General features: G+C 46.3%; 2 protein-coding genes across 10 annotated transcripts in view; one reads left to right on the forward strand and one right to left on the reverse strand.

Annotated features, from left to right (window-relative positions):
- The first annotated feature begins 908 nt into the window (after positions 1 to 908).
- Positions 909 to 23,221, forward strand: part of LOC135214924 (tRNA (cytosine(72)-C(5))-methyltransferase NSUN6-like) — a 45,168-nt gene continuing 22,855 nt past the window's right edge. Inside the window, exons 1-4 of one of the 9 annotated variants that reach the window (XM_064249406.1) lie at positions 909 to 1,070; positions 1,395 to 1,597; positions 2,430 to 2,553; positions 22,502 to 23,180. The gene's annotated coding sequence lies outside the window, so the exon portion shown is untranslated. The remainder of the gene's footprint in view (positions 1,071 to 1,394; positions 1,598 to 2,429; positions 2,554 to 22,501; positions 23,181 to 23,221) is intronic. The other 8 variants (XM_064249409.1, XM_064249408.1, XM_064249405.1 and 5 more) reach the window with 8 other exon arrangements.
- On the reverse strand, positions 10,780 to 11,253 carry LOC135214699 (uncharacterized). Its single transcript, XM_064249032.1, has one exon. It carries the CDS (start codon positions 11,251 to 11,253, stop codon positions 10,780 to 10,782), a length of 474 nt encoding a protein of 157 aa, XP_064105102.1.

The raw sequence follows: 23,221 nt of genomic DNA on the forward strand, positions 1-23,221 counted from the left end.
ATATAGAACAATTTTGAAAGTGCCAAGTTACACAGCAAGTTGTGTGTTAAGATCTGAAATAGGAGCCTCTTCCTGTCACTCAAGAGATATGAAGAATAAACTATTCTACCTGAAACATTCATTGAAGAGTGGCAGAAAAAGGCTCCTATATGACATAACCATGGATCAATTATATTATATATATTATATCTATATATATATATATATATCAAATATATATATGTATATATATTATTATATATATATATATATATATATATATATCTATATATATATATATATATCATATATATCTATATATATATATATATATATATATATATATATATATATATATATATATTATATATATATATATATATATATATATAAACATGGATAATGCAAGTAAAAGAATATATGAAAGAACTAAACATAAACTTAAGTAAAATTGAATCAGTTAAAGACAAACAGTTAAGAGAAATAATAAACAACTGGGACAGAAAAGCATGGCAGAAAGAAATGAATGAAAAGTCAACATTAAGAATCTACAGAAAATATAAAGAAAACATAAGAAGAAACCTGGTATGACAACACTGAAAAAACAATGCTGATCACTAGGGCCAGACTAAGTACACTAGGATTAAATGATAGAAATAGGATGAAAGAAGATACAAAATGTTTATGCTATGAGGAACAAAATGAAAATTTAGAACATTTCTTACTTTACTGTCCAGCATACAATGAGATTAGAAATAGATATGGATTTGTGCAGCCACCATATCAAGAAAATAAAGACATTAGTAGCCGAGGGAGGAAGTGGAGAATAGGAAAGATTTTCTAAAAGAAATGTGGTATTTCAGAGAGAAGAAACTCAAAACAAAGTAGGAATAAACAAGCAAGGGAGCCGTTTCAAAGGCATATCCCGCCTAATACTACTACTACTACTACTACTGAGCATCAAATCCCATCAATTCTGAAAAACTACTAAATTTTTAAGGAAGATGCATGATTGTTTAATAAGCACATAGGTGCCAGACTATGCCTCACTGCTTGTGAAGAAACTTGGCAAGATCACCTAATCCCACAAGGTAGTTTTACAAGTTAGGAAGGCAATTTCATTCTTGACTTCAAAAAACATTCTCATACATTGGCTAGATCAATTTTGTAGATTAAATTTCACATCTGAACAGCCACAATATTACAAGCCATCCAAATGTTAATTACATATATGTACTACTATAATATTGGTTAGACACTTTCAAATGTATTTCACCATCCCAACTGAATATAGTACAATATGAACCAGTTCTAGTCTGAACATCCACAATCAAATCCCAAACACCCGAAGGAGTCTAAAAAACTACTATTTAGATTTTGAGAATATGGTAAATCAGTTCATTTTTCTTTTTCAGATAATGAAACCCAGGGATTTGAACCTAGTACCACAACTCGCTAGCCTACACCCATCCAAGCGCTAAATGTCAAGTGTTACTAGGTAGGTACTTAGGGGAGTCCATTGGATATGTAGCCCCCTCAGCCAGATCAGGGCACAGCGCCCCGAGTCAGATTAGGAACAAAAGTTCGGGTCAGGTGAGGATACAACGTTCTAGGAAAGGTAAGGTCAAGTTTGTTTGGTTAGACTGTAGCCAGGGCCAGACCAAGTATATTTGAATGGAAATTTAGTCCTTTAGTCCTGCCAATCTGTTTCTGATAGTGTTACTTGGGGGATACCAGGGGGAGGGGGGCTGAAGTCCCCCCCCAGCCAGGTCAGGGCACAATGCACTAAGTCAGGTTAGGTAAGGCCTGCTTAAGTCAGGACACAGCATTCTAGGAAAGGTTAGGTTTGGCCTGTTTTTACGGTCGGATTTTTCACACCTACAACAGTCTCCCTCCTCTGCGCCCACTCCAACTTCCTTTCTTATATGAGACTGAAAATTGGTATAAATTGAAAATAAAAGTTAGACAACCACATTGGGAGACCAAAGGGATCAGATTAAGAGAAACTGTAGTAAGCAAGACAACAAAAGGTCAGGGATGATGCTAAGGTCATTTAATATTGTCTACTGTGTGTTGTTCAAGACACGACATGACTTTTAGAACATAGTTTGAGGAACTATTGTGGTAAACTACTACTGTGCCTCTCTGGTTTGGTAACTACTAGTTGACATACAAAATGAGTGCTGTGTTTACTATCAGGCCCATGGGGATACACATGAAAAAATAAGTCAGTTAATATTAAAAACATAAGCAAAAGAAAAATATAAAGTGGTAAGCATTCCAGGCAGTGACTAGCAGGAACCAGGCCATGTTGGTAATATGATATTTTTTAATATATTTAAGTTTTATTTTACTTACCCAGTAATTGCATCGCTGTAGTTTTTTTTACTTCGATGGCAGCTGGAATTTCAAATTTCGCAGTAATACTCTCTTTTTCTTCTGTCAAGTAGGTGACTGGGCTCCACCCACTTTCTGGGAAGAAGAGGAAAAACTTCATGAAAAAAAAGAGTTCAATTTACTTCCCCAAAATGTCCATGTGAGAGGAGGACAGTGGGCTCTACTGACAATTACTGGGTAAGTACAAATAAACAATATTATAACAAAATTATTTGAGTAACATACCCAGTAATTACATTGCTGAATCCCACATTGATAGGTGTGGGGATTCACGAACATCTCGTAAGTACAGTGGTACCTTGGTTTTCATACATAATCCTTTCCAGAACCTCCAACGATATCCAAAGCAATAATTCCCATAAGGAATAATGTAAATACGTAGTATTAATGTGCTCCAGACCCCCAAAAATATTAACAAAAAATACATTTTACATGAAATAAACAGTTTTAGATACAAAAAACAATGAGAAATAAATATAAATGAATAATGAAATGAATAATGAACATTTACCATCACTCTTACCTTTATGGAAGACTTGTTAGCGTATGGAAGACTGAGAGGAGGGGAGACGGAGGAGGAGAGGTTACTGTTTGGAAGGGGAATCCCCCTCCAGAAGGACTTCGGGTATTATGAACCTATCTGGGGTTACTTCTTCGTATTTTTTAGTGGCACTGTCTGAGGTTACTTCCCCGACTTCGTTTTTTTACTGGCGCTAGGAACAGCTTGAGAGTCACATGCTGGACCCCTGCCAAATAACAAACCTGTCCAGAGACATTTGTTCCTGACGTCTCTTCGATATCTGCCTGAAATGGTACAAAGCATTGTCATTAAACATATTAGAGACATGGATTGCAATGTCTTCATTAGGATGATTGATTATGGTTTGACTGATTATGGACTTTAGGGGATGAACCAAGGGATGGGACTTGTAAAGGTCATTCAGCGCTGCAGTGGTATGATTTAATGAAATGTATAAAATGATTATGTGAATCAATTAAAATCTTTTATACAACTGATCAATTAAAATTGCAATTTGAATATCTAATGATACACAACAATCTAAACTATTATCATCTAATGATATACAGCAATTAAAACTAAGACACTCACTCATTCAAAACCATTTACACCATAATTAAAAAATCACATTTGAAATTACAATTTAAAAACTATCTGACATGCATACATTCATTTAACACCATTTATACCTTAATTAAAAATAAATAAAAATTATAAATAATTAGGTATATACTTAATATGATGACTATGAACAAAAATAAAATTAAAAAATAAAATTAATAAGTTAAAATTTGCCATGCTACTAAATTTCATAAAATCTTAATACATTTTAAAAATCACAATTTGAAGTAAATTGTATTTTTCCTAACTATACAAACCTGAGGTCCTTTACATAAGGAATTACTTACGGCATAACTGGAATTACGGCCGTTGAATCTTGGACAAGGTGGTTAGGCAGTAACTACCGTGGGGCAGGCTAATCCGGGCCTGCCCGGATGTAAACACTCCCACTTTGCCCTTCGGCCCAGGTTCAGGTTGAGGGTGGCATGAGGTGAGCATATATGTAAAGGACCTCAGGTTTGTATAGTTAGGAAAAATACAATTTACTTCAAATTGTGATTTGTTTGATTTGTTCCGACACGTAATGCAAACCCTCGGTCCTTTACATAAGGAAGACTCACTGATTGGTGGGAGGAATCTGAGACTTCAACCAGGCACGAGGCGTCAGTCAGGCGCGAGACTTTTTGAGAGGCGCGAGGCACCAGTCAGGCGCGAGGCGCCAGCCAAGCGCGAAGAGTCAGTCAGGCGCGAGACGCCAGCCAAGCGCGAGGATCCTGCAGGCGCGAGGCGCCAGCCAAGCGCGAGGAGTCAGCCAGGCGCGAACGCCAGCAAGCGCGAGGCAGCCAGAGCGCGAGGCGCCAGCCAGGCGCAAGCGCCAGCAACCGCGCGAGGAGCCAACCAAGTACGAAGAGCCCAGTCAAACATAGGAGCTCTTTACACTCTCTTAGCCCCTCTCCTATTAGGGAGTTTGTCCCCAGTAGAGAGTTGTTGGACAGGAAGACCCGGAACGGGAAGTGGCCTCTCCTAATGATCCGATTTTGGAAGAGGACTCAGAGGACGAGTCTCACGGTAAAGAAGGACTGTCGAACTACAAAGTTTTGACAGCTCTCCTTCTCCAGGAATACGGAGATGCATTGATCCCTGCCGCTCCTCCTTCGCCTCGTTCACTTTTTCATGCTCGAAGACTCCGAAATCGTCGGCTTTCTTGAAGATGAGACCGACGATTTCTATGAAGAGAGCTCTGCAATCGCTGGATAACTGGATGCTAACTAAGAAAGAGCTAGTAAGGACAGTCTTTTGCATGCCTCCCCCTAGACTTATGGGCAGAGAGGGATTTGGTACCAGACTGGGGAGAATATGGGTCTCACTCTTCCAGCTTCAGCTGAAGCTGACTTTTCCCAGTCTGGTAGATGCATCCAGGAGACATAGCCTTCACACGGCTAAAATTACTTGGGGTCTTTCTGAGTTGGATCATCTCCTCAAGGGACTTTTTCACATTCTAGAAGTCTTTAACTTCCTAGATTGGTCCCTTGGGGTGATGTCCAAGAAGGCTCATGCCCCTGAAGGGCTAGAACCGGAGGATGTACTCCTGGCAATTTTGTCATGTATTGACAAGGCGGTGCAAGATGGCTCAGGGGAAGTTCTTCCTTATTTGGAGCAGGTCTCTTGAAGAAGAGATCTGTGTTTAGCGCTTTCTTGACGAAAGCAGTATCGCATTCACAAAGAGCAGCTTTGTTATTCGCCCCTAGGTCTGATTTTCTTGTTCCCGTCACAGTTGGTGAGGATATTTCCCGATCTCTGACGGAGAAAGCGACTCAGGATCTTCTCCTGCAATCGTCCAGGAAGAAGAGACCAGTGATGGTGGGAGAAAAAGAAAGTGGCGTCTACTCCTGTTCGGCCCTTTCGAGGTGGCCTCCCACTAGAGTTACCGCTAAAAGGGAAAACAACCGAGAAGAGAGGTCGAGCCTCGTTCCCGCCCCTTTAAAAGGGGAATGTGAAGTGGCGCTCCTCCAAACACCATGTGGGTGCCAGGCTCCGGGGATTTGCGGAAGCCCTGGACTCGCATCGACACAGACCCTTGGTCGATGTCGGTTCTTCAGAAGGGATATCTCATTCCTTTCCTGGACAATCCTCCCCTGACGTCAACTCCGAGGGAATTGTCCGCCAATTACAAGGACCCTGTGTTGAAAGATACTCTTCAACAAATGGTGGATCAGATGTGGGACAAGAGAGCTATAGAACTTGTGTTGGATCAAAGCTACCGGGGTTTTACAATCGTCTTTTCTTGGTGCGAAAGCCTCGGGGGGCTGGAGACCAGTTCTGGATGTCAGCGCTCTGAACAAGTTTGTTCAAAACAGAAGTTCTCCATGGAAACCTCTGCTTCAGTCCTGGCGGGTCTTCGCCAAGGGGATTGGATGGTGTCTCTGGATCTCCAGGACGCCTATTTTCCAGTCTCGATCCATCCTTCGTCGAAGAAGTACCTCCGTTTCATGACGGGGGGGGGGGGGAAGGATCTTCCAATTCAGAGCCTTGTGCTTCGGCCTGTCGACGGCGCCTCAGGTTTTCACGAACCTTTACATAAGGAAGACTCACTGCTTGATGGGAGGAAATCTGAGTGAGCCTCTAGAACTGACCTGGAGTTCTGCACACCTAGGCTACTCCTCCTGGTCGTAAGAGCGAGGAGGATGCCTGCTGCCTCTGACAACTTGATCGGAGTATAGGAGCTGCATGATCAAGAGTAGGACTTCTGAGCCTTTTCGAAATGAGTGAGGAATCGTGAACTCATCAGAAAAAAGGGCTGTGAAGAATATTTGGCGTCGGAGACATTAATGCAAAGTTCTGGAAGGGTTTGCATTAATTGTCAGTCTCCTTCCTCCCCTTGCTAGAGGAAGGAGCGGGAATGCTTCTATGATTCTGATAAGAGCTTACCGGGAGAACGAGCGCTTACAGTTCGTTTGACCACGGGTTTCGTCTGCTATGGAATCGGCGGAGCAATACAAACAAGATGGCGGACGCTTTGTTTTGGCGCCCGGTTTAAAAACCCCGAAACCTATAAAAACGCTAATGGGGGACCCTTTTGGGAACCGGGTTTTTGGGTGGTGGGAGTACATGCGAGTAAATGAAAACGGTAAGGGGGGAGCCATTGGGAAACCGGGTTTTTGGGTGGGGGGAAACCCAGATGACGACAATGAACACGAAAAACAACAAAACCCTAGCAGACGAAACCCGTTGCCAAGTAAACTGTAGAAGCTCACGTACCAACAAAAAATGTAGGAGGTCCCGTCCCCCGTTGTGTTAGGCTAACAACGACGGCAATTGACACTAAAAACCACGAAACCCTAGCCAAAAAAAACCATGGCCAACTAAACTGTATGAGCTCCCTTCCAACTCCAACTAAACTGTAGGAGCTCCTGTTCCAACTAAACTGTAGAGCTCCTGTTCCAACTAAACTGAGGAGCTCCGGTGATCGTAACCAAACGAACCAACCTAACCAAACTTAGGCCGCGCGCCCTTACCTGGCCGGGGGGCGAAGTATAGTATATTAAGTGATTGCTACCTAACCAAAGGAACCAACAACCTAACCATAGTTAGTCTCCACGTCCTTACCATGGCCGGGGGGCTTCGCCCCCCTGGACCCCCCAGTATAGTATTAATTCACGTGATTGCTACTAACCAAAGGAACCGACCTAACCAAACTAAGTCTGCATGTCCTTACCTGGCCGGGGGGCTTCGCCCCCCTGGACCCCCCTGTGTAGTAAGTTAACAATTATAAATATCTAACCAATATAACTTGTCCATAAATATGGCTGGCACCCGTATATCCTTACTGATAACTAAACAAAATGAATATTTCCGAGAATACATTGGTAAAGAAAGTCAAGGCCACGTTGTTTGCTCGAACACATGGACTGCGTTCGAACACGTGGACTTCTAGCGAACGTGAATGTTCGGATGTGTTGAGCGTGCCTTGACTTCAGCAAAGCGGAAATAACAATGGCGTGCTTAATTTTGGCAAAATAATTAAAATAACGTGCATTTACATTGATAACCTTACCTTGGAGATGTTGCTAGTCGTCCAGAATATAGAACTTAATAAGAGAAATCCGAGTCGTTCAAATCTTCTGGGTAGAGGATTTTTTTTTTCTTTCTGGCGGGACGGTTGTTTTCCGAGATGACTGAACAAGGGGAATTTGTTTTCATTAAATAACTAACTAGGGATCGTTCGTCTTGACACAAAATGTATATGTCTTCCAGCGTGACTGGGAACGGCGGCAGCGAACGCCACGTGTGCGGAACACGACAAATTCTCGGCAGAAGAAGACATGGTAGTTATGACGAAGCACTGAACTGGCTGAGAAGCAGGAACAGACTGAAGGGTCGAGGAAGGTCGGGCAAGGGTCCGTTCCAGGTACTAGTTATCCTAGCGGATAACTAGTACCTGGAAAATATGTATCGAAGAATGTAAAAAAATGTAGGTCATACAGATGAGTTGGGGCAAAGGAAAGAAATATCGAATAATGGGGAAAAAAAATGTATCTCCTACAGATTATGGTTGGCACGGGTAAAACTATCGTGAGCAAGAGTCAAAATATCGAATAATGAAAAAAAAATGGAAACTCCTGCAAATTAGTTGGGCAAGCATGGGAAAAAAAAAATAGAATAACGAAGGGAAAAAAATGGAGCTCTTACAGTTCAGTTGGGCATGGGTGAAAATATAGAAATACTTGTAAATTAAATTGGAGGTCCTAAAGATTAGTTGGGCAAGATTAAAAATATCAAAGAGAATCGGCTTTCATGTTGATGCATGTTCGGGTTCGGTCCTGTGGGTTGGGTTCGGGTTTGGTCTCTGGGGTCGGGTTTGGTAGGCTGCAGGTCATCTGCGAGACTACTTACCTTGGCAGGATTACGGACCAGGCAAAATGGTGTTACACGGTCCGGTCACTGAACTGTAATCTACCCGCTTACCGCTATCAATGTCCGACCAGCCAGTGTGAGTTTTGAGTCCTATCCTCAACCCGAAGAAGAGGAGTGGAAGGACGAGGGGTGGAAGGGGGGAGAGGCAGTCACTCTCGCATCCTTCTTACTCTACAACTGCACACCATGGATGAGATGCAACTTGGTCCTTCTTGAAGGAGCTGGGTAAGCAAACACATCTTGCAAGCATCCACCACTGGTCCAGGAAATGAGGTTCCAAGGACCTGAGGGCAGTCCCAAAGGGAAAGAAGGATATGGTTGCTGTGTGGGATGCTGCCACATACATCATGCGAGAAAAAAATGGAATGAAGGTGTGACAAATTAAATCCATAGGTTCTTTAAAATCTTGTAATGAAGATAAACAGACATCAAGACAACAGTAGCGGGAAGCAGGTCCACGCTTGTCACTACAATGACCACTGGACAGTGACTGACTATGCATATGGCGGGAAATAAAGACAGTGTTGACACATCTAATTACAATGTTGCCATGATGCATAATGAAATTGTGGTCTCACAGTATGTGCGATGGGAAATATACATGGAAACATAAATATCATCCTTCTATAGAATAATACAAGCAAATGTACATTAATGTTCATAAAACTGTACGTAATGTAATTAATATACAGCCTAACATTAAATATCTATACACCTCTCTCCCCCTTTACGCTCGTAGCAGTGTCTCGAGCGGAACATTAATTCCTCTGAGCTAGTCGAGGTGAATGACGAGGGACATTGGAGGGTTTGAATGATGGCTCTCTTTCCTAGCCAGGGCAAGGGGACACAGGGACTTGGGGAGAGGTGTCATCACTCATATTAGCCACTGGCCGTAAATGTCTTCGGTTTGCGAAACCATACACGACCACTTGAAGGCTATTTCATACTTTCTTGACATTCCGCGGCCCATCACGATGCCAACCTTGTCCCATCGAAGCGTCGTTTGCGTCCTGTATCCTAACTTGTTGGCCGATGGTGAGCTTGGGTAGAGGGCGGGCATGGGAATTGTAAAGGCTCATGGCTTGGTCGGTTTGGGCAGCAGTGAGACGGTCGTAATCTTCAGTCTTAGTTTGCCACTCCTCTGTGAATGATCTGGGGTGAGCTGGAACACAAGTGCGGAGAGGATGGCCATAGAGGATCTGCGCAGGGGAGTGTCCAGCAGGGTTCGGTGTATTCCGAAGCTCCAGCAGTCCTCTATCAAAGGCTTCACAATCTATGTTCCCGGATGGGGCAGGTCTTGATGATAAGGTGTTTAACCGCTTTAACTGCAGCTTCTGTGTGTCCATTAGCCTGAGGGTAAGTGGAGAAGTGATGATGTGATGAACTCCCCAGCGGTCGGCAAATTGCTTGAAGTCATGGCTGGAAAATGGGGGTCCTCCATCAGTTCGTAAGCGGAGTGGAACACCAACCTCACGGAAGAAAACACAGAACATTCTTGTAACTCTGGCTGCAGTTGTGTCAAGTCCACAGGGAACAACCACAGGCCAGCCTGAAAGTCTATCAGCAATAACAAGGAAGGATTTCCCTGCCACGTGGAAGAAGTCAGCTGACACACTTTCGAAGGGCCGGGATGGATGGTCGTCATACATGTAAGGTTCTTGTTGCTGACTAGGGAGAAGCTGTTGGCAGGCCTCACAGCTTTCTACTTTACTCTTGATATCTGCATTGATACCTGGCCAGAATACTGTCTGCATTGCACGACGTCGAGTAGCTTCAATCCCTTGATGGCTGTCGTGAAGTCGATCTAAGGTGCGTCTACGGAGGGCTGCAGGGATGACGATCCGGGGTCCATAGAATACTAACTCTCCATCCGCGTAAAGGTTGTCCCGCAACTTCCAATACGGGAAGGCGGAAGCGTGGAGATCATGCGGTTGGTAGGAAACCGTTGGAGACGTAGTGAACGAGACGACTGTAATCTTGATCCTGAGATGCGGCCGTGCGTATTTCTTGTAGGGACTTGTCTTCTTCGATGATGGGTCCTGTTGCCTGGTCGTCAGTGGAAGTGGCGGTGCTGGCAACGATACGCCTGACATGTGCAGTCGAAGTAGTGCACTCCTCTTCATCTTCAGGTGTGGGGCGACTGGTTGGGGAGCGAGACAGGGCATCTGGTATGCAAAGTTGTTTCCCTGCGGCCCATACTGTAGTGAATGTAGGAGGCCACTTCATCTTGAGGCGCTGAAGGCGTGGATTCTCAATAGCATCTAAAGTGTGGTGATTGAGAATTGGCATCAAGGGGCGATGGTCAGTCATTAAGGTGAAATGTTGAAGTCCAGACAAGTATAGGCGGCACTTAGCTATAGCCCATGACTGCAAGTAGCTCCAGCTCTATGGTGGCGTAGCGAGTCTCTTTATCCGTAAGGTAAACGAGAGCCACACTGGACGAGACGCATCTGACCTCGGCCGTTATCTGAAGTATGGGCATAGCCGAGACCGTATCGGCGTGAGGCATCTGTTTGTAGAACCACAGGCGAGGCAGGATTGAAGGGTGCCAGGACAGGTGGTGAAGTCAGAGCTGTCTTGACTTTCTTAAATGCTCGCTCATGGTCGGGCATCCAGACGAATGTGCGTTTGGGGCTCATAAGTGGGTGTAGGGGCTGTGCTGCTGCTGCGATGTTTGGAGTGAAGTCGGCAAGTTGATTGACGAGACCCATAAACGACCTGATGTCTGTGATATTGGACGGTGTCGGGAAGTCGCATATAGCTGATACCTTGTCAGGGTCTGCTGCAATACCATCGGATGATAAGACATAACCGCAAAAGTTAACTTTAGGGGCGGCTACAGTAAATTTCTCCTTGTTGAGGTGATGCCATATTGACGGCATCTGGTCAGCATTTGGTTTCACGTTGTTGTAGGTGGGAAGGGAGATCCTCATCGGAAAGGAGAATGTCATCTACCACCTTCACACAGTTGGGAACACCTTGTAGTGCCATATCTCCACGGAGGCAGTATGCATACCTGTTGCTGAAAATCCCATCGGGCCATGACAGTGCTGGAATCTTCCATATGGAGTTTATAAATGTAGTCAGTTGGCGGTCCTCTTCTACCAACTCCATTTGCCCAATAGCCATGCAGGGCATCCGCTGTGGTGAAGTACTTCGCAGTAGGAGTATGTTGCGGACGGCATCATGGGGCGTAGGTGAAGGGTGTGTAGGGCGGGCTACCTGAGAATTTAGGTGGGTGTGATCCACAGTGATGCGCACACCTTTGTCCTTGGGTACCAAGACCATGGGATGGCACCATTCAGATAGGGTTCGTCGCCTGCTGGTCTGATGATTCCTTGTTGCACCAAGGAGTCAAGTTCTTCTTTCACTTGATCTCTGAGAGCGAACGGAATGGGCCTGGGTGTATGCACAGCGAATGGTGTAGCACCAGGTTTCAGGTGAATCCTCATCGGATGGCCTGCCATTTTCTTTAGTGGCTGGGTTTGTAGATCCTTCTTGGATATGAGGACGTCGCTGAAGTGCCGAAGAAAATAGTCCTTAATAGCTGCAGGTGACATCATGGCAGAGGCAGGAAACTGAACGGATCTGTTGACGTGTTACCTTGAGGATGGGCTTCAGGAATTCCGGTGACACTATGGTGAGGGCTCGGCAATGTTCACGGGAGAGGAGGGGAGTCTGGATATCCTCTGAACATGTATGGTTGCTGAGCAAGACTTGTTGCCAAGACAAAGGGTTTGCCTGGAAGTATCCTACAGCTGGTGTCATGGGGGTGGTCCATCTGCTGTCACAACGTCTGTCAGGGTGGGAGGTTCGAGCCTTGTTCGAGGTATGCGGAGTGCATCCAAATGTATGGTGCCAATCACTGTGATGTCTGCTCCTGTATCGGGATTAGCTGGAGTTTGTGCTGATATATCGCCAAATGACAGAGAGACAGTGACTGGTGTGGGGGACTCGTTACCCAGGTTATCACCCACGAAACGGCAGCTGGGATTTGACTTATTAAGAGGGAGGTGAAGCTGTGTACCCAGTCTGACTTTTCTTGGTCGACCTGCACATCTTCTCAAAATGTCCCTGTTTTCTGGCAGGTCTTGCACTGAGCTTCCTTAGCGGGGCATTTCTGAGTGCGGGGCCAGTGACCCGTGCGTCCGCAGTTATTGCATGATACACCCGTGGCTGGGCATTGTCCGGAATCGTGTTTGCGAGAGCAATATTGACAAGGGTCACTGTTAGGAGACTGGTGAGAAGTCCTCTTATGTAGACGCTGGTTCTTCTTGTATGTAAATACTGCATTGACCTGGCTAGGGGAAGATGCAATGGCTGATGCAGTCACACATGTAGATTCGTAGGAGCGGCAGCATGTCACGAACTCTGCGAGGGTAGACGAGGGTTGGAGGGGGATAAGGCGTTGTATAACTCTTCTCTTCTCTCACACCCTCAAAATTACCTTCTGCAATTGCCGTTCGGTGCAGGAGGTGGGGTTGCCAGTGCATAAGTTCACTTCATCAGTGAGATCCTTGAGGCGTGCGTAGTAGTCTGCAAATGATTCACCGACAGCCTGTTTGCAGGACAACAATTCCCTGCGTCGTAAGGCTTCATTTCTGAGGCTGTGAAAGTGCTTTTGCAGAGTATCCAACACCTCTGTAAGGGAAAGTGATGTGTTGGGAGGGATGCCCAGTGTAGGCGCTGGATGTCCAGGGAGATGCAAGTTCTCAGGTGAATCAGCTGGGAAAGTTTGATGTATCCTATCAAGTCCAACTAATGCCGCATAGTCCTCGAAACGGAGTCCTCCATTGGCGAAACGCTTGGTACGTTGCATCTTGTTGCAGGAGAGGTGGGGGATGGACTGTAGGCTTGCTAGAACTGAAGGTGTATTCTCTGAGAAACCAGGGGGTGGGGAACAGGTGTAACAAGAGGTGCAATCATGGGGTTAGTTTGCTGGGGTTGCGATGCCGCAATCTGTCTTGATAGCAAGGAGAAAAGAGACATGAACCGCTGGTTTGTCTTCCTGTCTTGATTGCTCCATCTGTAGTCTGAAGTTCTGCTCCTCTTGTCGTTCGGTCTTGCTCTTGCATGCTGGAAGTCTGCAGAAAGTGTATAAGATGAAGTATGTCATTATTCTGGTCTCCTGTCCTGTTGGGAGTCAGGGGAGGAGGGAGAGTGGTGCTGGTATCTTCATCAGCGGTGGGTAGGTGCACAGGTACCTCGTCTCTCATCAGACCCTCCGTTTGATCCTCTGCCTGATCCGCTGTCTGCTCCTCTGTCTCATCCGCTGTCTGATCCATTAAATCAATTAGCTTTTCCTCTTGCTGAGCCATACCGTGTTCGGTGTCGTAAGAGAGTTTGAGAGCTGCAGAATGTCAGAAAAATATCCAAGTCGTTGTATGTAAGTGAAAGAAAGCACTTAGGATATTTTAAAAATTACAAACGTTTGACCAGTGTGCTTGTGAAATAAGCGGCAGTCGGGTGGGTGAGTGAGTGTGTGTTGCGAGCTAGCGACCAGAGGGGAGGCAGGAGGGGTGAGAGTGCCTCTGGGGGAGAGACTCGGGCCTCAGTCACCATCGATGCATGACGAAGGGAGGATGTATGGTGGGGGCTCCCGAGAAAACAGGCGCTAGAGTTCAAATGTCCTGAAGAAAGCTTGGCAAGGTCACTTTAATATAAAGCAACACAACACTATAACACACTGTCACTAACCCTGCACTGCACAAACACTGTATCACTCTTGGAGACACTGTAGTAAATTGTCGTTGATATCTTGAGTCACTGTAAGGAATCCAATGTGCGAGACGAGAAGTAAGCGGCAATGGCGGTCAATACGTGCGGTTACTCACTGCGCCATGTGTGGGATGCTGCCACATACATCCATGCGAGAAATGGAATGAAGGGGTGACAAATTAAATCCATAGGTTCTTTAAAATCTTGTAATGAAGATAAACAGACATCAAGACGACAGTAGCGGGAAGCAGGTCCACGCTTGTCACTACAATGACCACTGGACAGTGACTGACTATGCATATGGCGGGAAATAAAGGCAGTGTTGACACATCTAATTACAATGTTGCCACGATGCATAATGAAATAGTGGTCTCACAGTATGTGCGATGGGAAATATACATGGAAACATAAATATCATTCTTCTATAGAATAATACAAGCAAATGTACATTAATGTTCATAAATTGTACGTAATGTAATTAATATACAGCCTAACATTAAATATCTATACAGTTGCAATGACCTATCCATCTTCCTGTCTGATATATTCTTCGGAGTGATGGCCAGTACCCATCCACTGGTCTATCCCACTGCAGCAAAGTCTCTCACGGTCTTGTCGTCTCCACAGTAGATAATGACACCGACACTCCATGGTGGGTGTCGATACTTATGGGTACTGGAACACGCCAGTAGGACAAAGTAATGATTGATCTGGATCAACTGATACAAAGTCCACAGCGTAGCTCGTGAGGGTCTCGGACGCTTCAACAGCTGCCGACTGACTGCTTTCGGTTGTGTGAGGCGAGCCGTCGTGCATCCGAGGCATGGTCACATGACACTCGCCTTTTGAAGGGTTATGCCGAGAAACAATACAAATCGTCTATCTTGTTGCCACCGATGCTGGAAGGCGAGATGATGATTCTCTCAAGGCATGTGCCCATCAGACGAAAGTCAATTGCCTTCTAGTAGTCAAATCTCAACTAAGGAGAAACAATCCTATGTGCTGTTGAAGACGAATGTGATTAAGTGGATGAAGACCTACGTCTTCACAGCTGAATCGAGAGAAGTTAACTCTCAAGATTCTGAGCGTAGAAAAGTCCCGCCGATGACACCAACCCATGAAGACAGCTTTAATCCCTGTTGTTTACAGAGGACTGAAAACGCTAAACCGCTACTTCATTGCCGTTCGGTGAGAAGCTGGAGTTGCAATGAAAGCGGAGCGCTTTTCAGTAATGATAACACAGGGATCGTACTGCCTGAAGAACCGCTTCTCATGGGCTGGATCAGGAAGGACATCTATATACTTTGAAGTAGAGCTGGCAGGGCGGGGAACAGGCGATGTCTTCTGTTATTCATCTACAATTTGGGGTGGATAAAGAATAATTGCACACCTACGAATACGAGATGTATTTAGAAGACAAACCAGATGTCTGAAAGAAATCATTCTGCGTCATTGCAGTGGCAGGTGCGATGCAGCGGGAGACTAGGCTACAGACTTCTGTTACCAAGTGGTAAACAGAAAGATGATAACGAGTCTAGTGAGATATCTCTGTCTGAAAATTCTCGCAACGGCAAAAGGCGATGCAGTAGAGATGGTCATACACGGTTGCGAGAATTCCAGCCGACCAGAGACCTAAGTCTGTGATTGCTGGGCAGAGATTCGGTTCGGTAGTCAATCATCGCAGAGGACGAGAGACAATATCTGACCGTACTATCTCAGAGAGCCAGCTGGTACTGGGCTGTGGCAGGCAGGGCACCAGCTGGGCTGTGGCAGGCAGGGCTGGCAGGCAGCCTATACACCGCTAGCTCTCGCTCACTCGTCATCCTGAGTTGCCAGGATTCCATTCCAAGAAGGAATGTGTTCGGCTAGAACCATCGAGCGCAAGAAAATACGCTCGAACGTCTGCATTTTAACCAAAACGGATTTCGGTGAATGCAAACGCTGTGGTATTGTTGTTGTAACAATACCACAAGTATCTCAAAATCGAAACTGGTAACTCTTGGGAGTCTTGCACGACAGTCCCGAGTTGTAGTTCAATTAAGAAGATACTAGTATTCGTCTCGGTCACAACCCGTACAGTTAACTACGGTATGTGCCTACCCCTCAGACAAATCAACTGATAACAGAAGCATGTCGTGAGGGAAATATACGTAGTATATTAGTAGGTTCGTGTACATAGACTTCCAGCCAAAATTCTCTTCCATACAAGGAACAAGAATAAGGACTGGAAGCTGACTTCCTTCCTTCTCTAATGAAGAGAGCGAAGGTGAAGTTTTCCCGAAGGAAGACTTCTACGGTGTCACAGGATACTGAAGATGATAGTTCAAGCCGAACTGGATGTTCTCACCCATTCTTCTCTATCCCGGGGTTGACTGCCTACTGAGGCTCTGTCCAGGCTGAGCCCCTCCCGAGATACCTTCCTTAGCAGCAGTACTTCCTTCGAACGCTAGAAATTCCAAGAATTCGAGCATTCAGCGGGATTCCCAATTATCGTAGTAATGATATCCGGGATCTCGTCTCGCCCCCTCTGGACCGTGGTTTTCGCCCAAGTGTTCTCAGATCGTAGAAGACTCGAACCCTCGAAGACTGCTAGAAACTCCGACCCCCCACGCAAATCTCGTCAGATGATCATCGGTTGGTGGTCCTCCCGATTCTCGTAGAAATCGAGGATTGGGCAAGATCCTTCCTCCACGACGAGGCCTTCCATCCGGTAGGACCCGAAGGTCCCTCCAGGAATGTAGTCCCCGACGCGGAATCCTACGGAGAACGTTCTGCAGGGTCCCTCCCATTCCCGTCGCCATCATAGGAGGAGAGGGAATGGGGGAGGAAGACTGGACGCTCTCGCTCGCCTTGCCAGCGGAACTAGCAGTCGGAGAAGTGAGTTACGGGTAGCCGTCAACCTGCGGTGATGGCCGCTTCGAGTCTAGGAAAATGTTATCGTCTAGAGAAAGCGTTTCCCGAGGAGGGTTACGAAACTCGTACTGTAGGCGAAACGTCCGCCGTCACCGTGACCGTCGTCTGGGTGGGGCTGAGCGTGTACGTGACAAGAGAGAGCCGATACCGTCCTCTGACGCGTCCCAGCCCTCGTCGAGGTCGAAACCTCTCAAGAGGACCGAAGGGGGGGCTCACACCGTTATCTACGTGTGTGGTCCAGCGGGACCATCACGTGAACAGCGGTGATGGTCACTCCGTGAGTCCAGGAAGCGTCATCGTCCTCGCCAGCCCCCACGATCCCCTCCAACCACTTGAGCGAGGATCTGTTTGGTCCCAGGACCGAACCAAGCTCGTGGTCGGACCATAAGAAGTGCATTCATCACGGTCACTCCTGTTCGCCTCGTTCCTCCCGGTGTAGCCTGAGGAAGTTGAAGGGACAGGTGAGGGAGACCTGACGCTCCTACCCTGCCTATTAGTCGAACCAGTAGGCTGGGAGGACTGCAGGCGATCGCCAACCCACGGTGGTGATCGAGCTGCAGGTCTGGACCAGTGGTCTCCTTGCGGAGAAGCGCTGGACAAAGGAGGGGGCGTTGGTCTTGTGTGTCAAGGGAGCTGCTACAAGCGCTCCTCCCTGCCTAACAGCAGAACCAGTAAGCTTGGAGGACTGCAGCAGGGGATCGCCAACCCACGGTGGTGATCGAGCTGCAGGACTGGACCAGCGGTCTCCTTGTGGAGAAGCGCTGGATAAAGGACGGAGCATCGGTCTTGCGCGTCAAGGGAGCTGCTACGAACGCTCCTACCCTGCCTACCAGCAGAACCGGTAAGCTGGGAGGATTGCAGGCGATCGCCAACCCTCGGTGGTGATCGAGCTGCAGGACTGGACCAGCGGTCTCCTTGCGGAGAAGTACTGGACCGAGGATGATAATGTCGGCTACGTGCATCAGGGGAGCTGTTATCAGTCATGCGAGCTGTCCGGTCCCGGTGGGAGTGACGGTCAGGTGACTGGTAGTGTCCACTAAGGCGGAGAGAGCGAGCACCGTCCTCTCGACGTGCCACGGTACCAGTGAGCAGGCCCAGCCAGGTGAAGATGGACCAGGTCCAGGCGAGGCCTCTTCCCAGCCTCGCTACGTGAACAGTCTGATGGGAACGTCTCATCTACCCTGGGTACTGGATGATCGCTGCGCAAACGATCGCCGGTCTGGCGAGTCACTTGAGCGCCTCTTACCATCCTTCCGCTCCGTGCCTGGGTCCCGACACGGTGAGCATGCTCAGCAGTCTGGACTTTGGCTGCACGGTCACCCGTACGTGACCGTACGTTCGGTGACGCTCGCAAGCGAGCCGCCGAGACGGTTCCCGGTCTGGAGGTAGAACCTCTGGAGCTGGGACCAGGGGTACCAGCGTAGCCGGTACCCCTACGGTCCCCGTCTTTTCTTCCCAGGGGAAGGAGAGACGGGCCCCATTCCAGGAGGAACGGGAGGACCAGTGGAAGACCAACCTGTCTCACCGGAGCGAGACAGACCCTTAAAAGTCTCTGCAAGACTTCGTGGGGGGGGGGGGGGTGGGGTGGGGGGGGGGGGGGGGGGGGGGGGGGGGGGGGGGGGCACCCAGGCCACCACCTTATTCCTTCGGCTGGGGCCCTCGGAAGGTCGAAGGGAAAGAGGCGGCAGAAGACGATGACGACACCTTCCTCTTCTTCCTGGGCTTCCTCTTAGACAGTTCCTCAGGACAACCGACAGGTCCTCCATCCAGGACGGAGTTGAGGCAGTTGCGGTAGCAACACGGCCCAACTGCACCTGTCTGGAGGAACTTGCGGGAGCAGCAGTGGAGAGAACGCTTCTTCGAGGAGGTTACGAAACTCTTGCCTGGCAGGCGAAGCGTCTGCTGCCACCGAGACTGGTCGGTCTGGGTGGGGCTGAGCGTGCACTTGACAGGAGATGGCTGATACCGTCCTCCGACTCTTCCAAGTCCTCGTTGAGGCTGAAACCTCTTTGAAAAGAAAACGAATAATTAAAAGAGGGCTGGATGGGCCGCCTCCACTGGTCTCTGCGTGCACGGACCCGTGGGAACGTCACGTCAACCCTGGGTACTGGACGATCGCTGCAAGAGCGAACGCCGGTCTAGCAAGAGTCACCCGAGCAACTCTTACCATCCTTCCGCTCCGTGCCTGGGTCCTGACACGGTGAGCATACTCAGCAGTCTGAACCTTGGCTGCACGGTCACCCATAAGTGACCGTACACTCGGCAACGCTCGCAAGCGGGCGGCCGAGACGGTTCCCGGTCCGGAGGTGGAACCTCGAAACCGGGAGAGGAGGTACCAGCGGTGGCCGGTACCTCCATGGTCCCCGTCTGCTTCCTCCCTGAGGAAGGAAAGACGGGGCCCATTGGCCCGAGGAAGCGGGAAGGACCCAGCGGAAGACCCACCTGTCTCACTGGAGCGAGACAGACCCTTTGAAGTCCCGTGACAAACTTCTTAGGTGGGGAGACCACCTCCTCTTCTACGGCAAAGCCTTAAAAGTCGAAGGGGTGGAGGCATGAAGGTCTGATGATCTCTAAGAGGAGGACGACGACACTTGACGAGCTCTCTTCCTCCTCGATTCCTCCAAATTCTGCCAGACTTCTACCATCAGTAGATAAACCTCACAGGGCAGCGCGACAGCTTCGTCCAGTGACATAATTCCAGGGTAGTAGTGGTAAATGAATATGATTATCAGCAGGGAATCAGTACACACAATCTTTGAAGTCCCGTGCAAAACTTCTTAGGGGGGAGACCACCTCCTCTTCTACGTCAAAGCCTTAAAAGTCGAAGGGTGGAGGCCATGAAGATCTGATGATCTCTAAGAGGAGGACAGACGACACTTGACGAGCTCTCTTCCTCCTCGAATTCCTCCAAATTCTGCAGACTTCTAACCATCAGTAGATAAACCTCACAGGGTGCAGCGCGACAGCTTTCATCCAGTTGACATAATTCCAGGGTAGTAGTGGTAAAATGAATATGATTATCAGCAGGGAATCAGTACACACACTCGAGGATCGGTACGCAACATGCTACGAGTTATAGGTACAATTCCAAGGTTAGGATAACCAATACGAAGAGCATCCAACCAAACTGTTGTAAACACAATCACCACTAGTCTGTAAAATAAGGAAAAATTATTAAAGTAATGAGGATACTCATCACGCATCCAAGGGCACCGCCCTCCTAAGTTGAAGTTAGAGATCCCCCAACATCAACAACCGCACGCCCATTCTTCTACCTTCTTCCGATAGTAAGTGAAAGGATGAAGGAGAAGAGAAATTACCATAAAAACAAAGCAAGGACAAACCTTTGAAGTTCCCCTCGGTATTCCCAAGCATGAGCGTAAGTTTCGGATGAATACATGTCTCGTTACAGGATCAATATCACTCACGTTAAATACATGTCTCATCCTCACGTTAAATACATGTCTCATCCTCACGTTTAAATACATTGTTCTCATCCTCATGTTAAATACATATCTCGTCCTCATGCAGGTCTGAATCAGTGTTAAAGGGTGAAAGAATGTAAATAATATGTTGGCATACCTTTGCCCGACTCTTAACACAAGAAGAGGGGCGGTTATAAAGGCTATCACAAAAAGTGGGTTTGTATATTAATTTAAAAACAAGGACAAACCTTTGTTTAGTATTTATATCAAACACCGTATATACATATTTATTTAAAAAACAAAAATAAACCAAAAGGATCCCACCGGGAAAAAAGATCAACGACCAGTCAGCCAGAGCTCACAAACACACGTCTTCATCGGAAGACAGCCAAAGCAAAGTGGAGTGTTTACATCCGGGCAGGCTAGCTAGCCTGCCCAACGGTAGTTACTGCCTAACCACCTTGTTCAAGATTCAACGGCCATAATTCCAGCTACGCCGTAAGTAATTCCTTATGTAAAGGACCGAGGGTTTGTATTACGTGTCAGAACAAATCTCACTAGTGTAGGAATATCTGCTCTGTCATCTAGAATATTGGCAAGAGATTTTCCATCAAGGTGGAATCTCTGACTCTGTTCTCTTTAATTTGCACGATGCACCAGGATGTGCTCCACTCATAAGGTAGCATCACATCTAGCACACACTGGCACACTGCCACCTTCTAAAATAACCTTATGCAAAGTTGCCCCAAAGCAATTTCTATTCTCTCTTTTTGAAAAGAGGAGGGGCATTTTTCTATGCTTTTCCTTATCTTCTTAAATTTCTTATTGTTGGCTAAGAGAGGGGAGGACCATCTCTCTTGCCACTTAAAGATGTACAACTTGATGGGTCTTTTCATATCAACATGTGGCACTTTGGTACCTGATACCAATTACTCATAGCTGGTTCCTTTGATTATCTATCTGCCTCCTCATTCATGCGAACTCCAACGTGAGTTGGATCCAGCAGAAAAATGAAATCCAAAAGAGCCACTCCTGGGTATTTTGTACCAGAGGATGAATTGCATACCGCTGCTTTAATTAATATGATGCACTTCTTGAGTCACTATATATTATTTGAGTTATAAATAATTTCTAAAGCTTAACTATAGCTAATAATTCTGCATGTATATGGAAGCCGACTCCGGCAATTTTGCCTCATAAATTTCAATCCCAAGCACAACTGCACACCCAATTCCATTATCAGATTTTGATCCATCAGTGTAAAACTTTACCTGCCCATCATGTTTACTGTCATGCTTTAAAAAATGAGTTCTTATCTCTTCGTCAGACTGTTGCTTTTCGTTTATTTTCTTAGAACATAAGGAAATCTTGGGAGTAAGCCATGGAGGTACAGAGGATGGTTTTACTTCAACTTTTTGGCACTGAATTACCATGTCATTCAAACATTCCAACTGTCTTATTTGAAAAGGTTTGGAAGATCTTTCATTAAACTTTCTAGAGTCACACACTAAAATTTTTTGTGTAAGGTTCTCTCGAGAGCTTTTCAGTCGCAAGGTGTACCACAACCCAAGCTCTTCTCTTTGCAGATCTAAAGGAAGTTCATGAGAGTCAATGTAGATACTCCCAACAGATGTCGTCCTGAAAGCACCTGTACATATTCTTAACCCCATATTATGAAATATGTCCAATTCTTTGAACCTGGACTTGCTGGCAGATGAATATACCTGACAGCCATAGTCCAGTTTTGATTTACATAATGAGTCATACAACTTTAGTAAACTTTTCTCATCAGCTCCCCAGTCGAATCCCGATACCACCTTTAAAATATTAAGCGATTTTCTAACCTTTGTTTTTAAAGAGTCAATGTGGCTATGCCAATTAACTTGCTGTCAAATATCATGCCCAAAAACTTTACTTCTTTCTTGTAAGGAATAAGATAATCCTTCAGTTTCAAATTACAATTAGTTTCGTTGCAGGTACACCTGGTGAACCGAATGGCTACAGTTTTAGTTGAAGAAAATCAGAGACAATGTTCATCAGCCCATTTACTGATGACATTTATTGTCTTTTGCAGGTAGTTACAAGCTGATACAGCGTTGTACGTGGTGACATAGATGGTGAGTCATCCACAAACAGTGAAGCCCTAACTGGAGCAGAAACAGATTTCACAATATCATCAATAGCAATGGCAAAGCTAGTAACACTCGATATGCTGCCAGTGGGAAACCTTCTTCCATCTCATAACAAGGAGAAAACTTATTCCCAACTGTTGCTGTAATAAATGTCACTTAAAAATGAGTTGATAAAAGTTTAACATATTGTCCCAGTTCCAATTTCATTGAGCCGTTTAACAATACCAAATTGCCATGTCAAATCATAGGCCTTCTCCAGATCAAAAAATACTCCTATTGTCTGAGATTGATTGGAAAATCCCTGTTGCATCTGATTTGATAATCTCAGTAAAGGGTCCAATGCAGAACAATTCTTCCTGAAACCAAACTGAACAGGAGATAACAATCTGTTTTTCTCCAAATGCCACATTAGACGAGAGTTCACCATTTTCTCAAACAATTTACAGACACAGCTCATTAGTGAAATTGGCCTGTAATTAGTGAGCTGATATGAATCTTTGTTTGGCTATATGACTGGAACTACTATGGCTATCTTCCAAGATGGGGGAATGATGCCTGTTTCCCAGACCTTATTATTTTCATGAGATATGTTTTGGTATGTTCCAGATGATGTTTAATCATGTAAGTAATGTTATCTGCAACAGGGGCTGTTGACTCACAAG

The sequence above is a fragment of the Macrobrachium nipponense genome, chromosome 46, assembly GCF_015104395.2.
Source record: "Macrobrachium nipponense isolate FS-2020 chromosome 46, ASM1510439v2, whole genome shotgun sequence".
In the NCBI taxonomy this organism is placed as follows: domain Eukaryota; kingdom Metazoa; phylum Arthropoda; class Malacostraca; order Decapoda; family Palaemonidae; genus Macrobrachium; species Macrobrachium nipponense.

Bases quoted from the DNA above. Each gene is read 5' to 3' on its own strand.
- LOC135214699 (XM_064249032.1), bottom strand. From the start codon at position 11,253: ATGCCGTCAATATGGCATCACCTCAACAAGGAGAAATTTACTGTAGCC.